Here is a 13,901-nt window from a genome sequence, read left to right as displayed (position 1 = left end):
TTGCCTTGACCTCCACTCATGCACCTCACACCTTCATCATCATGCACCTAAACTAACCCAGTGGCTGCTTGAATTATCCGTTTGACAAATATTTGCTGGATGCCTGCCACTGTCCCAAACACTGTCCTAAGCCAGGGGTGGAGTCACCAACTGTTCAGATCTGCCTAGTGCTGAGGGATTTCCCAAAATGCAGGACTTTCAGTGGTAAAACCGGAACAGTCCTGGGCAAACTGGGACAGGTGGTCACTCAGCTGGAGTTCAGAATCTGGCAGGATTTGCTGTCTGCCCTCAGGTAGCCCATAGTCTAACTGGCCTCTGTGCCACCTTAGGCCATCACACTCAATTTCCACCACCAGAGTGACAGATGTCCCTTGTGGTGACTTGTTACAAGGTAGACACTATGTCTCAACTTTCACTGGGTTATACTGCAGTCATAATCTCCAACTTCAGTGATTTATGACAGCAAAGATTTTCATCTTGTCTGTGGGGCAGGTCAGCTGCTGGTTCTCTGTCTGTAACTCTGCTCCACATATCCTCCACATCCTGAGACCCCGAGGAGGTTTTTGTTGTAACTTAAGGTACCTTGCAAAAGTCAACGGAATTGGTCATAGCAACTTTTAGAACTGGCGTTAGTTTTGCAATATTAGCTGAAACGTAGTACAGAGAAGACAGGACTTTTTTTTAAAGATTTAATTTATTTATTTGATATATATATAGAGAGAGAGCACAAGCAGGGGGAGTTGCAATCAGAGGGAGAGGGAGAAGCAGGTTCCCGCTGAACAGGGAGCCTGATGTGGGACTCGATCCCGGGACCCTGAGATCATGACCTGAGCCAAAGGCAGATGCTCAACCAACTGAGCCACCCAGGTGCCCCAAGACAGGACATTTGAGTTCATTTGCTTATAATCTGGAACTTTAAAACAGCTTAATTTGTACAGTTTACACACATGGTCACTTAGGTAAAATCCTTCTGAGACTATGTCCTTTTTGTTTAAAAAAATTGGAATTTGTTCTCCCTTCTTGGAAGGGAACATTGATACTTAACAGTCTTTAGACTGTCATTTCATGTACATAAAATGGAAATCCGGCTAGAAGAGACCATGTAGGAAATGAGTAGTGATGTATTTTATTTTATATGCCAATCTACTTTATTGTGAAAAGATTAGAGATTTGATTCAGGACTTGTGGAAACTTGTAGTAAAATGCCTTAAGCTGTTAACTGTAAGGTATGAAATAGGAATTGCTCAGTGGGTTGGTTGGACTACTTAAGTCTACATTTGTTAACGGGGCTAAGAAACAGTATTAAAACAACCACCTGAAGAACACCCAAATTTAAAAAAGTACAATCTGTAGATTAGCAGTCGGATCATTGCTAAAATGAGGCTGTTTTTATTTATTTATTTGATGTAGCCATATTAGCATCCTAGATAGGCTAAAATTCTCCCCGTTTTTCAAATCCAGGAATTTCAGTTATAGGTTATAGGTCTGGGGCACATAAGAGAATTGTATTGTTATCTAAAACCACGATTAGGTGGTGGGCATTTCTCAACAAGACCATTTAGTGCCACCCAGGGGTGTGAGTGACCCAGCGCCATAGCTCGCAAGTCCTGAGCATGGTCATGGCTGCTCCACGCAGGGTTCACTGGGGTGGGGCTGGCGTAACAGGTCACGTGGCGACGTACATGCGTCTCAGAGAATCGAGTCTGCTTCCCTGAATGAACCTGATTATTCTTTGCTATCTTTCACTGAAGATGCGCTTCTGGCTTGAAGCTGCACAAACGGCAATGCGCAGACAATTTAAAATCATCAAATGCAACGCAATATTGAAATGAGAGACACACGTCCTGTCTCTGCAGTCTGAGGTGACAGGAAGCTGGACTCCGTCGAGGACATCCCATTTTGTGGCTCGGGACTGGCTCTGCCAGTTTCTGCTCCGGTGTGATGTCATCTCGTTTGCTCACACCCCATTGGCCAGAGCAGGTCACATGCTAACGGGTTGCGGGCGGGAGTGCGCCGCTCCACCGGAAGCACAGCGGGCTGCCTGGTAGAAGGTTGGGGTGTCTCCAGGGACGGGAGAAAACAATTGGGAATAGGTGTATCTTCCCTCGCAGACTGGGAGGTCACACTCCGCAGCATCAGAAGCGTTAGTGGCACGAAGCTCTTCTGTCCCCATGCTTAGAAGTTCACCACAGTGACGGGTGACTGAGTGCTTCTAAACAGCAGGCCACCAGACCAGCCAGGGGGAGCCTGGCTCCATCAAGGACACAGTGGAGCTTATGGGTCAGGCGTGAAGCCAGACCATCGGGGTTAGAACCCGGCTCTGCCACCAGCTGGCTGTGTGGCCCCGGGGCAAGCCACTTACCCTCCTTTGTCAAACGCTGATCATACTCTCTACCTCCTAGGACCATTGTGAGAATGTTTAGAATGGTGCCTAGCCTGTAGTAAGTGCTCCATAAATATCAGCTTCTGTTAGCCCATAAGGAAAAATAGTGTGTGTTCCAAGATTAGCACAGACAGCTTATAGCCAGAGTGACTTGATGAGGTGCAGAAGACGGTCCAAGAGCTGAGAGGAGGGAGAGAACCTTCCTACCAGGAGAAATCAAGGAAGGCTTCTTGGGAGAGGTGGCACTTGATCTGGTAAGACTCCATAGGTAACTAGACTTCCTGCCAGTTGCCAAGGGCATTCCTCCAAGGAGGAGAAAAGCAGGAGCAGGTGCTTGGAGGGGTGAAGCTCAGAAGTGTATCTGGAAGCTATGGTGAGTCAGTCCCACTTGGCTTCAGCCTATATGGTGTATGCAAAAGCACTGGAGGCGGTAAATGGCCCAGGGTATATTTTATTGCTCGTTTTAAATAGAAAGATGAGATGAGCCAACAGGTAATTCAATAGCTGGAAATGAAAAGAGATGGGAGGCAGGCCGAGCGTTCTCATTATTCTTCCAAATAATGCAGAGGAATGGGGTTTTCACTTGACTCTTTTCCAAAGCCTGAGCTCTGTTCTAAGCAGGGAGATTAATGCCCTGGCTTATGAGAGCCATCTTTTCCTTCTCGAATCTGGGAAACAATCCTTTCCTACGTCTGCCTTGGAGACACACACTGGTGGGGGAGTCTGACCATCTGCTTTCTCCTAAGCGGGCAGGGCTGCACCTTGAACCCCGAGCCAGGTCCGTGCCTGTCCCCCGCTGCAGCTGTGGGGGGCAGGCTCACTGGGAGGCAGGATTCTGCTTGCCTTTGCATTTAATTAGTTCTCTCCTGCCATTGCTAACCAATTCAATTAGATCCCTTTTAAGAAATCAATTAAATAATCAATTAAAACAACTGAAATAGTCACACACACCGAGAAGCTAGCAAAATGCTTATTAAAACCAGGCCGTCAAGGGCAGGAGTGACCCATTTTGGGAGAGAAAATTCAGCTCCTGCAGAAGAAACAAGAGGCATCAACCAGTGCCCGAGGGGAAATGGCAAACACTGGGAAGCCTGAGTGCAGTGCGAAGCGCAGAACCGCTTGGAGTCAGCCGGGCTTGCCTTGGCTTACGCTGTCAGCACAAAATAGAGGCCTGGGGCTTTCTGGGGGAGAGGCCCCCACGCTCTGAATTCTTGCTCCCGGCCCCTCGGGCCCAGGCAACAACGCCGTAGGATCCCCCCGGGGGCCAGGGTGTGGGCCACACTGCACCCCCGTACAGAGCATGCTCACAGAGGCACGATCCACCCCAGGGCGGGTGGCTCAGGTGCCTCAGTTTCCACCTGAGGCCCAGCCCACCCAGGGCCCCCCCTTTAGCCAGGTCGCTTCTGTTCATTCTCCGTGGTGTGGGGGTCTTGCCAGTGGAGGGGTGGGCGTGCCGCAGGAGAGAGATTTTACTTCTCCTTCCATGTGTTTCAGGGCCGAGCCGGTTCTGTCCCGAATCCAGGAGAACCGGAAGCGAGTGATCCTTCCGTCCATCGACAACATCAAACAGGACACCTTTGAGGTGCAGCGGTACGAGAACTCGGCCCACGGCTACAGCTGGGAGCTGTGGTGCATGTACATCAGCCCCCCGAAAGACTGGTGGGACGCCGGAGACCCCTCTCTCCCCATCAGGTTGGTGGCAGGCAAGCTCTGGAGGCCATCGCGTCCCCAGAGCCCAGGGACACAGGAACCTGGAGGGAGGGAGGGTAGGAGAGGCCGCCTGGGGCAGACCAGCAGTGGACAAAAGCTGCTTGGGGACTTCACGGGGTCTTAGCACCAGAGATTTCTTGCTGAGGAAAGATACCGCATTTTGCTTCTTTAGCTAAAGTTTTCAAGTGCAGCTTACCAAACAGTGATGCTGAAAGATCGAAATGTTGGGAATGTCCACCTCCTTTTGTTTGTGCTCCTATCTGATGGGCTGTGTTCAGGAGCTTGCCCTGTGGTGTTTGAGAGGTACTTATTCCTGTGGCTCTGTCATACCTATAACTTTGCTTCCCCTTCCCGTGATGCAGGAACACAGAGAAAAGAACGATATTTGTGTGACCCCGGGGGCACCTGGAGGGCCTTTGGGCAGCTCTGTATGACTCTTGCCCACGTCCTACCCTGCTGCCCCCAGAGATGAGCGGATCACGACCCCAGAGCACACCAGCTGGGAAGCTCTCCTATAAGGGAGGTTGAGTAAAGTGGGTTAATTTTGATGCCATATTCCCATGGCTGCTATAACAAATTACTACCAGCGTGGTGGCTGGAAGCAACGCAGAGGTATTCTCTTACGTTCCGAAGGTCAGAAGTCTGGAATGAGCTTCACAGAGCTAAACTCAAGGTGTGCTCAGCGGCGGGGGTCCTTCTGGAGGTTGTAGGGGAGAATCCATTTCCGTGCCTTTTCCAGCTTCTAGAAGTCCTCATTCCTTGGTTTGTGGCTACATCACATCCCTCTTCCTCCTCTTCCTTCACCACATGCCCTTCTTCCCCCTCTGACTTTCTTGCCTCCCATGTGATGGGCCCTTGTGATAACATTTACAGTCTGTGTGCATAATCAAAGATAATCCTCTGGCCCACGATGAATCCCATCTGCAAAGTCCTTTTTCCCATGTTGGGTAACATTTACAGGTTCCAGAGATTAGGATGTGGATTTGTTTGAGGGGAGGGGGCATTGTTCAGCCCATACAGGTGCTCTGATTTTTAACCACGATGGTAGCTGAGTTATCGTCCAGTACTTCCTGTGAGTTCTGCTCAAGGGCTAAAGTGACTTAAAATCTTCAGGGTTCTGCCTTAAGTTAGAAGAGGTGGAAGAAGCTTTCTTACCTTGGCCTAGTTTTCGGGCAGTGTTGGTATAAAGGAGGATGGCAAGAAGGAACTGTGGAATAGGATGAGGACTTTCTGCAGGTAGTTTTGAAGTTCATAGTCGTTACATTTTAAATAACTAAGATGCCTCATGTTCCCTTATTTTCCTGCTCAGATTGAAAGCTGAGGAACTGATTACGTTAGAGTAGAGCTGCTTATGGGCAGATGTGTGCAACAAGGAAGGTGATGTGTTGGGCCAGTAACTTCCTCCACCAGAGATGCCTTGTGACTCAGTTTCCATCCCAATCTCGATGTGCGATGCAGGACCACACTCTTGGCTCCTTGCAAATAATAACATGGACTCATCACTAAGGTGTCACCTGAGAAGCAAAGCATAACGTTTGGGATATTTAAATTTAACAAGTGGGATACCACCTCACATCCATTAGGATGGCTACTATCAAACAAACAAACAAAAAAGGCAGAAAGGAACAAGTGTTGGCAAGGATGTAGAGAAGTTGGAATCCTTGAGCTTTGCTCGTAGAAATATCAAATCATGCAGCTGCTATGGAAAACAGTATGACAGTTCCTCAAAAAATTTAAAAAATAGAATTACCATGTGATCCAGCAATTTCACGTCTGGATACACACACAAAAGAGTTGAAAGTAGGCACTCAGAGATATTTGCACACCCATGTTCATAGCAGCATTATTCACAATAGCCAAGAGGTGGAAGTAACCCAAGTGGCCACCAACAGATGGATGGGTGGATAAAACGTGGGGTATACATACAATGGAATAGCATTCAGCCTTAAAAAAGAAGGAAGTTCCAACATATGCTACGGCATGGATGAACCTTGGGGACCTTACGCCAAGTGAAATAAACCAGTCACCAAAGACAAATACTATATGATTCCACTCATATGAGGTACCTAAAACGGCCAAATGTATGGAGACAGAAGAATGGTAGTTGGCAGGTGCTGGGGAGAAGAGAGGCATAGGGAAATGTTACTTGATGGTGTAGAGTTTCAGTTTTAGAAGATGAAATGCGTTCTGGAGATCGGTTGCATAATAACATGAATGAAATTAACGCTGCTGAACTGAACACACATAGTGCTTCCTCCCTGACCCACAGGGGGGCTGACCTCCAGCCATGACAGACATGGGAATGGGGGTGTGACAGTGGTGTTAGCCACAGAGGGAAAGTAGTGGGTACAGTGCCTTGCTGTAAGATGCCCAGAAAACATAGCTCTTCCTACGTATGAAAGGCACTAAGCAAAAATTTAGCTTGTATTTTATGAGTTACGGTAATATTAACAGATGATTAATATGCACTTTGAAAAGACTCAAGAAAATAGAGTCGTGATCATGAGTCATTAATACTACATGTATCTCTGATGTACAAAACAATCAAATACCAATGATCTCTTTTTAATGTATCATAACTTATGAAATGCTTAATTTGTTAATAGTTGGATGGAGCTATTAATTATAGGATGGAGTTTTTAATGGCCTTTCTGATGTTATTATGCAGATACACTATGATTTCTTAAATGTTAGGACATGGTCGTTTCCACTCCCCACTGTGCTCCTAATATTTTAATAGTAATGATTTTATTTTGGTGAAGGATGGGATGGGGAGAACATTTTCACAATCCAAATGGCATTTGACTGGATGAGGCTACTGTAGATACTGAGTCTTCCCAGTAGACAACATAATATAGGAGATTTTGCATTAAGAAAATTTGTATCCTTAAAAAAAAGGAAAATGTATATCCTTTCTGTTTACTTCTTTCCCCTTTTCTTCCTATATATATATTTTTTTCTCCTGCCTGGTAAATAGTTTATTTCCCATGGTTTTCCGTTTGTTCTCTGCTCTTTGTCTCTCCCAGAGCTTCTGGAGTGGAGAGTGGGCAGGTGCCATGAAAGACAGCAGAGTCCAAGTATAAGGGGGGAGGGCACGGGGACTGAAGAATACATCCCCCCCCCAAGGAGGCAGCCGCTATCAGCCCTGGGTGACAGTGCTGGGGTCGGGGGACCCAGGGCTGGTGTTTATTGGGTCCTCAGACTTTGAAGAGAAGACACAAATCCAGATCATTCCATGAAATCGCCTGACTTCTAAATATTGGCCAAAAAATCCCTCTTCTTCAAAGCTTTGAGAGAGACCTCTGTCATTCCCAGGACAGCTGAGGCCCCTGCTTCTCACACCGGGAGCTCTGGGCACCCGCGCTATGTGGCGTTCCTGCGGGACTGGGGGATTTGGGGAAAGGGTTACTCAGAGCCACAGGAGAAGCATAGTTAGACTTAGTGGAGCTTGAGTTAAGCCAAGTTTCCCCTGTCGCCTCCATTGTGTGTCACTGCCCTCTACTGCTGAGATTCTTCTTTGAAAGACTCTGAGGAGCCCTGACCCCACTCTCGCCTCTCAGAGAAGGGTCTCACATCTATGTCTTAAGCCCTGATTTTTCTCCAGAGTGACATCATGTCCAATGTCACAGCAGTAAAGTTTCTGAGTCAAGGACCTCTTGGGTAACCTAATGAAAGGCATAGATCGTATCAACCCTGAACATGTCCAAGTGGAGGACAGAACTTTGCATATAATTTCATGAAGTTTATGAATACCTTAATGATTCATAGGGCTTATATTAAGAACCACTGCTAGGTGTTTCTACTTGCCTCTCCCAAATGGAGAGCCTCTCTTCACCATCTTTATCGCCCACTAGACCATATGCTTTATGAAGCCAGGATCGTGGCTAGTTCATGGTTGTAGCCCCCGTGCCTAATTACTACCTGGCCCTTAGTAGTTTGCTGGAAATCTTTAGCGAATGAATGAGGTGTTTGGGGCAGACTCAGCTTGGAGAGGTGAGGGGTAGAAACTGTGGAGGAGGATGAATAAAGATCAAGTGATATGTTTTTAGGAATGGGAGAGACTGAGCCTGCACCTCCAGGGCACTGAGTGAGTAGAACGCATGCGGTATATTGGCTGGGTCAGTCAGTAGACCATGCGACTCTTAATCTCAGGGTCATGAATTTGAGCCCCACATTGGGCACAGAGATTACTTATTGATAAAACCCCAACTGTCCTGGTTTCCTCCTTGCTCAGTGCAATGAGCCCTTCCCTCGCCCCAACGAAAACCCCAGTAGACCTCATGATGTTTCTTATCACTCTTGGGTAATGTAAGTCCTAGGGTCACTTTAAGTCACAAATCAGCCTCAGTCCATTATGGAAATTGTCCCATCTCATGTCCTCATAAAAACTTGAACTTCCTTGACATTAAGACTCCTCAGGGCGCCTGGATGGCTCAGCCGGTTAAGCGTCTGACTCTTGGTATCAGCTCAGGTCTTGATCTCAGGGTGGTGAGTTCAAGCCCTGTGTTGGGCTACATGCTAGGCATGGAGCCTACTTAAAAAAAATAAGTAAGATCTCTTTCTATCCCTCACTGACCCTTTGCAGTGGGAGAACAGCTGGAGTCCTTATTCTTCCTGTCAATCACTCATCTGTTCCTCGGGAGGTGCAGGAGGAAGGTTCTTCCAGGTGCTCAGTTGTAGCGCATGGGAACTCTGAACCTCCACCTTGCTTTATCAAGGCAGCAGGGACCCTCCTTCCTTGGGCCTCTCCCAGCGCTCCCTCCACCTCTGCCTTTGCATCCACCCCACGCCCTCTTCCTGCTGGGGTCCCCGTACTCCAGAGCTGCCTTTTATTTCCAAGTAATTCATTCATTAACTTACATATGCATTTCAAACATTTAGTTTTTTCAAGCTTTACTGAAATACGATTGACAAAAACTGTATATATTTAGTGTGTACGATGTGATGTTCTGGTATAGATACACACTGCAAAATGGTTACCACGATCATGCTATTTCACATATCCGTCACTTTACATAATTACTTTCTTTTAAATGCTGAGAACCCTTAAGACCTTTTCCCTGAGGTGATTTCGGGTATATAGTGTGTTATTATTGACCATAGTCGCCAGGCTGTACATTAGATCTGCAGAACTTATCCATCATGTAATTGGTAGTTTGTACCCTTGGACCAGCACCTCTCCATTTCCCCCAACCCCCAGCCTCTGGCAACCACTATGCTGATCTCTGTTTCTCTACGAGTTTGACTTTTTTAGATTCCATATGTATGTGCAATCATTCTGTATTTGTGTTTCTCTGACTTACTTCACTCAGTATTAAGCCCTCAGCATCCATCCATGTTGTTGCAAATGGTAGGATTTCCTTCTTTCTGAAGGCTGGATAGTATTCCATTGTATAGATATATCACATCTTCTTGATCCAGTTCACCCACTGATGGACACTTAGATTGTTTCCATTATCTTGTAGGCTACAATCTTGGACATCCCTTTTTTTCTGTTTTGTTGATGATTTTATTTAAGGTGGTAAAGTACACATAACACAAATTTTACCATTTTAACCATTTTACGGTATAGAATTCAGTGGCATTAAATACACTCACACTATTGTGCACCCATCAACACTCAGTGTCCAATTCCTTCCCCAGTAGACAGTCATCCCCTACCCCACACCCTGCCTCCCCCAAGTCCCTGACAACTGCCAGTCTGCTTTCTGTCTCTATGGACTTCCAGTTCTGGACAATTCATATGAGTGGAACCGTACACTCTGTGGGGTTTTGTGTCTGGTTTCTTTGATTCTTTAATAGCATAAAGTTTGCGAGGTTTTTCCGTTTTGTAACATGAGTGAGTACTTCATTCCTTTTTTATCGTGAACTTTAATAATGACCACTTTGAAAGTGGTCACAGGCCAACATTCCCTCTGGATTCCGAATCTACTTTCCAGGATTCGCATACCTTTGTCCCGCATGGGAGGGGAGAGGTGACTCTCCCCCTACCCAGGGCTCCCCTCTGCTCCACAGGGCACTTTCCCTTCGCTAAACATTGGTCGGGAGCAGTGAGGATGTTTCTTTGCTGCTGGAAGCACTGAACTGGGCTTGGGGTCAGATGGTAGGAACCCCACTCGCTCCAGGGAACACCTTGCCCCAGGGAAGCTCTCCTCACACATTCCTCCCCTAAACGCCACTCCCTCGTCAGCTGTTTCTTAGCTATTGACATTGAACCTTCTGCACAATCTCCTTGAATTTGGCATCTGTTTGCTTGAACATCCTTTTCCCAGGTGAAGACATGAAGAGGGCTGTTTTAACACAGTACATAGAGTTGAGGGCACGGAGCAAAGAGAGGGAAGGTCTGAAGACATAGGAAGGAGGGAGGGGGCTGGTTGGGAACGAAGGACCCTGGAGTGCCAGGAGGAGGTCAGGTCAAGGACACGAACAGTAGTTTGGTCTTGAAGAGCAGGAAGAGAGAGCTCATGCTTTATGACCCACATTTTCCTCGGGAAAGAGGAGGCGAAATCACCCTCAAAAGTGAGAGCTAGGCCTTTACATAGGAGGTTATGGGAAAGTGATAAAGGTCTGGAATCATTTCCGGAAGGAATGAGAATGGGCGAGCTGACCAAAAACAAAGAAGCAACTGATGGCAGTTTTGAGGATCTGGGACTATACATTCAGCAAATCCTCCTTGAAAATTCCCTGACAAAAGAACTACTATGAGTTCAGTTGTTCTTGGATATAAACTTAAATTTTATGATTTATAACATTATGTCCATGTATGTGAAAAATAGTAGCAAAAATAAGCATGAGGGGATATAGTCTATGTAGTCAGGAGGCACCTAGGTTGGGGGCATCATGAATTCATGGAAACCCAGCTTAGCTCAGCAGCGTTCAGAGGTGTGTAGCTCACAGCGTCCCAAGTGCTGATCTTTCCACTTCTTTCCAGCTGTAAAACCCCGTGACTTTTACCAGGAGGCGAGGGTCTCCGGTGTCACCGAAGCTGGGACATTTTCCAGCACATTGTTTCTGGGGACAGTCTGCAGTTGAATTAGGCATCTTCTGTGAGGTGCCGGGGTTGCCCACTTGCTCTATGTTAGGTGACCCTGTAATTAGTGGCATTACTCATTAATAACTGATTCAGGCTGATGATTAATAATTAGCCATCCTAAATCCAACGTGTAATTTGATGGTAATTATAAGCTATAGGAGCCATTAGAGGCTGCTGGACACTTGTAGTTGAAAGGGCTGTCCTGGATATGTGTGGTTGCTGGTATCTTAGATTCTATACACAAATGTGTATAAAGGAGAAGGGTGTTTTTTGTTTTTTGTTTTCCCTCCCTAGAGGAATATCACTGGCTTTCACAAGCGGAAATCCTTACATGAAGAATCAGATTTTCCTAGACTTTTAAATAGATATATCTTCCCTAGGCATCAACAGATATATTTTAGGAACCAATTGTGTGCTCAGCCTCGTAGGAACTTTTGGGGGGACAGAGTCTGTAAATGACATGATCCTCCCGAAGGAGGTCATGGGCTGGTTGGAGACCCAGGACCCAAGTGGGCACAATTGCATTTAAGCACAGGTTAAGTGTGGCTTGATGGGAGGGAGGTTAACTTTGTGAGTGGAGCGGATGGGAGAGCTCATAAAAACCATAACTAATGCTGGAATTTCCTATGTGCCAGGCATTAATCTTATGCTTTACACATTGCAAATCCATTTACATTTGATGATAGCCCTTGGAGGTGAGTATTGTTATGGTCTCCATTTCACGGGCGGGGCAAGCACTTTACTCAAGGAACCCCGTTGATAGAAGGTGTTGGTTTGGTTGATACTGGTTACACGCTTAGTGGGAGATAAAGCTGGGATGCCAATCCCATTGCCCAGAGTCTGCACTCTTCCCCATTGTGCTGTCTCTCTTGGAAAAGGTGTGGCTTTCTGGGCCTTGCAGCCTGGCATAGTATGTGGGAGACGGCACAATTAGAGGGCTAGGAGTGAAAAGGAGTGTGTTTGGGGTCCCCAAACCGCCCTCAGGTGTGATGATTCACTAGAAGGACTCACAAAACTCAGAGAAGCAGTCATGCTCCCTGTCATCAACTTGTTACTGTAAAAGGGTACAGATGAAAATCAGTAAAGGAAAAAGATGCATAGGACAGAGTCCAGGAGAAACCAGGCGTGAGGTTCCGGTTGTCCTCTCCCATGGGGTTGCATGGACAACACTTCATGTCCCAGCAGTGATAGGGAACAGCAGGTGTGAAGCACTGCCAACCAGGGAAGCTCACCTGAGCCTTAGTAGGGGTCAGTCATGTAGGCGTGGAGTGCCAGGTGACTAAACTTGACTGGGCAGGCTCCAGCTCCCCACACGCAGAGCTTAAACTAGCATGGTCCAGGGCCTCGGGCATGCAAAGACACTCTTATCAGGCAGGTTACCTCAAGGGCATATCAGTTATCTTCCTGGACCCTGGCCAGAGCTAGTTCTTTCTTTAGAATTTCAGGGTTTGGGCAATCCAAGTCCAATGAATTAACCATTTATCACACCAAGAGGTTAAGTTATTTTGGGTGTGGTGAGGAAGCTGAAGGTAGGGAATGTGCATTAAAAAGGAGAGGAGAGATTGAAGACCAAGTAGATCAAAACAGTAAGTCCACTTTATGAAGAGTTCTCAAAACCAAACAGAGGAGCCCAGACTCGATCCAGCGGTCCAATGAGGTAGATTGAAGATGGATAAAACACTAATTGGGAGAGACAAGAAGTAGAAGAGCAGTTGTCTTGGCCTGGGGAAGGGGCGGGGAGAGGAGGGACTGCTGATGAGTACAAGGCTTTTTGGGGGAGTGATAAAAATGTTCTAAAATTGATTGTGGTGATGATTGCACAACTCTGTGAACATACCAAACACTGTTGAATTGTGCACTTTAAATAGATGAATTGAGTGGAATGTGAATTCTGTCTTGGGAGCTGATGGCCATCAGCAGATGGCCAATCTTGCAACAAGATGAAGACAGTTGGGTATTAATTCTTGGCTCCTAGTCTTGTGTGGTCCCCCTTTTGAGGGACATAGCTGGACAACACAGAGTACGCCAGCTAATTCAACTGGGGTCAGATCCCAGAACCGCAGAATGTCATGGTAGAGCTGCAAGCAGGGATTCAGAAAACAAGGAGCATCCTGGGAAGATGTTGACCATCACCCAGAGCCAGAGTATAAACCTCCATGTATAAACCTCTGTTCTAAACAGGATAGAGGATACTCTACTTGTGTTTCGGTCTTTTTCAAGTTTTTCCATGTTTGCACATTTTTGAGACCCCAGATGAGAACTCGGTGAATGAGAATCACCACTGGAGAAGGAATGAATGCATTCTTGCTTTTCTGACCTTCTGTTAAGAGTTTCCAATGGAAGCCATATCCACTTCTTTAAAGTATTTGTTGGCCAACCTAAGCTGTGTATATGATGCCAGCCAACTGCAACACGTGGGGAAGGACAGATTGAAGACCATAGTGGTTAGTACTTGCCTTTGGGTCTAGGAAAGGAGAGTCTGGAAAGGAATCTAGCTCAGGGGCCAATTGAAGTCTGTCCCAGTTCGGGAAGAGAAAAATCACAATGGAAAAGCTCCACCTTCTTTTCCTGCCTTGGAGTTGTCCAGTGACAGAGGAAAGACCTGATCGATTTTGCCAACAATAAGTTCTGTGTCATTAGGCAGGTCACTTATCCTCTGTGTCAATAGGCTTTTCATTTTCTTAGCCATAAATCATACCCAGCATGTACAGGTGTGTTGTTCCCAGAGTAGAAAATTTCCGTAACAAAGCTTTTGGTCCCTCAGATGAAAGGCCC

At 46.6% G+C, this 13,901-nt stretch overlaps 1 protein-coding gene across 1 annotated transcript in view; it reads left to right on the top strand.

Annotated features, from left to right (window-relative positions):
- GALNT17 (polypeptide N-acetylgalactosaminyltransferase 17) overlaps positions 1-13,901 on the top strand; it is a 445,526-nt gene that overhangs the window by 222,923 nt on the left and 208,702 nt on the right. Inside the window, exon 5 of the mRNA XM_021700553.2 lies at positions 3,878-4,075. Coding sequence (XP_021556228.1) covers positions 3,878-4,075 — 198 coding nt within the window. The remainder of the gene's footprint in view (positions 1-3,877; positions 4,076-13,901) is intronic.

Source organism: Neomonachus schauinslandi, chromosome 5 (assembly GCF_002201575.2).
Source record: "Neomonachus schauinslandi chromosome 5, ASM220157v2, whole genome shotgun sequence".
Taxonomy (NCBI): domain Eukaryota; kingdom Metazoa; phylum Chordata; class Mammalia; order Carnivora; family Phocidae; genus Neomonachus; species Neomonachus schauinslandi.
Note: the sequence above shows the minus strand (reverse complement) of the source record. Positions and strands in the feature narration are given on the sequence as shown.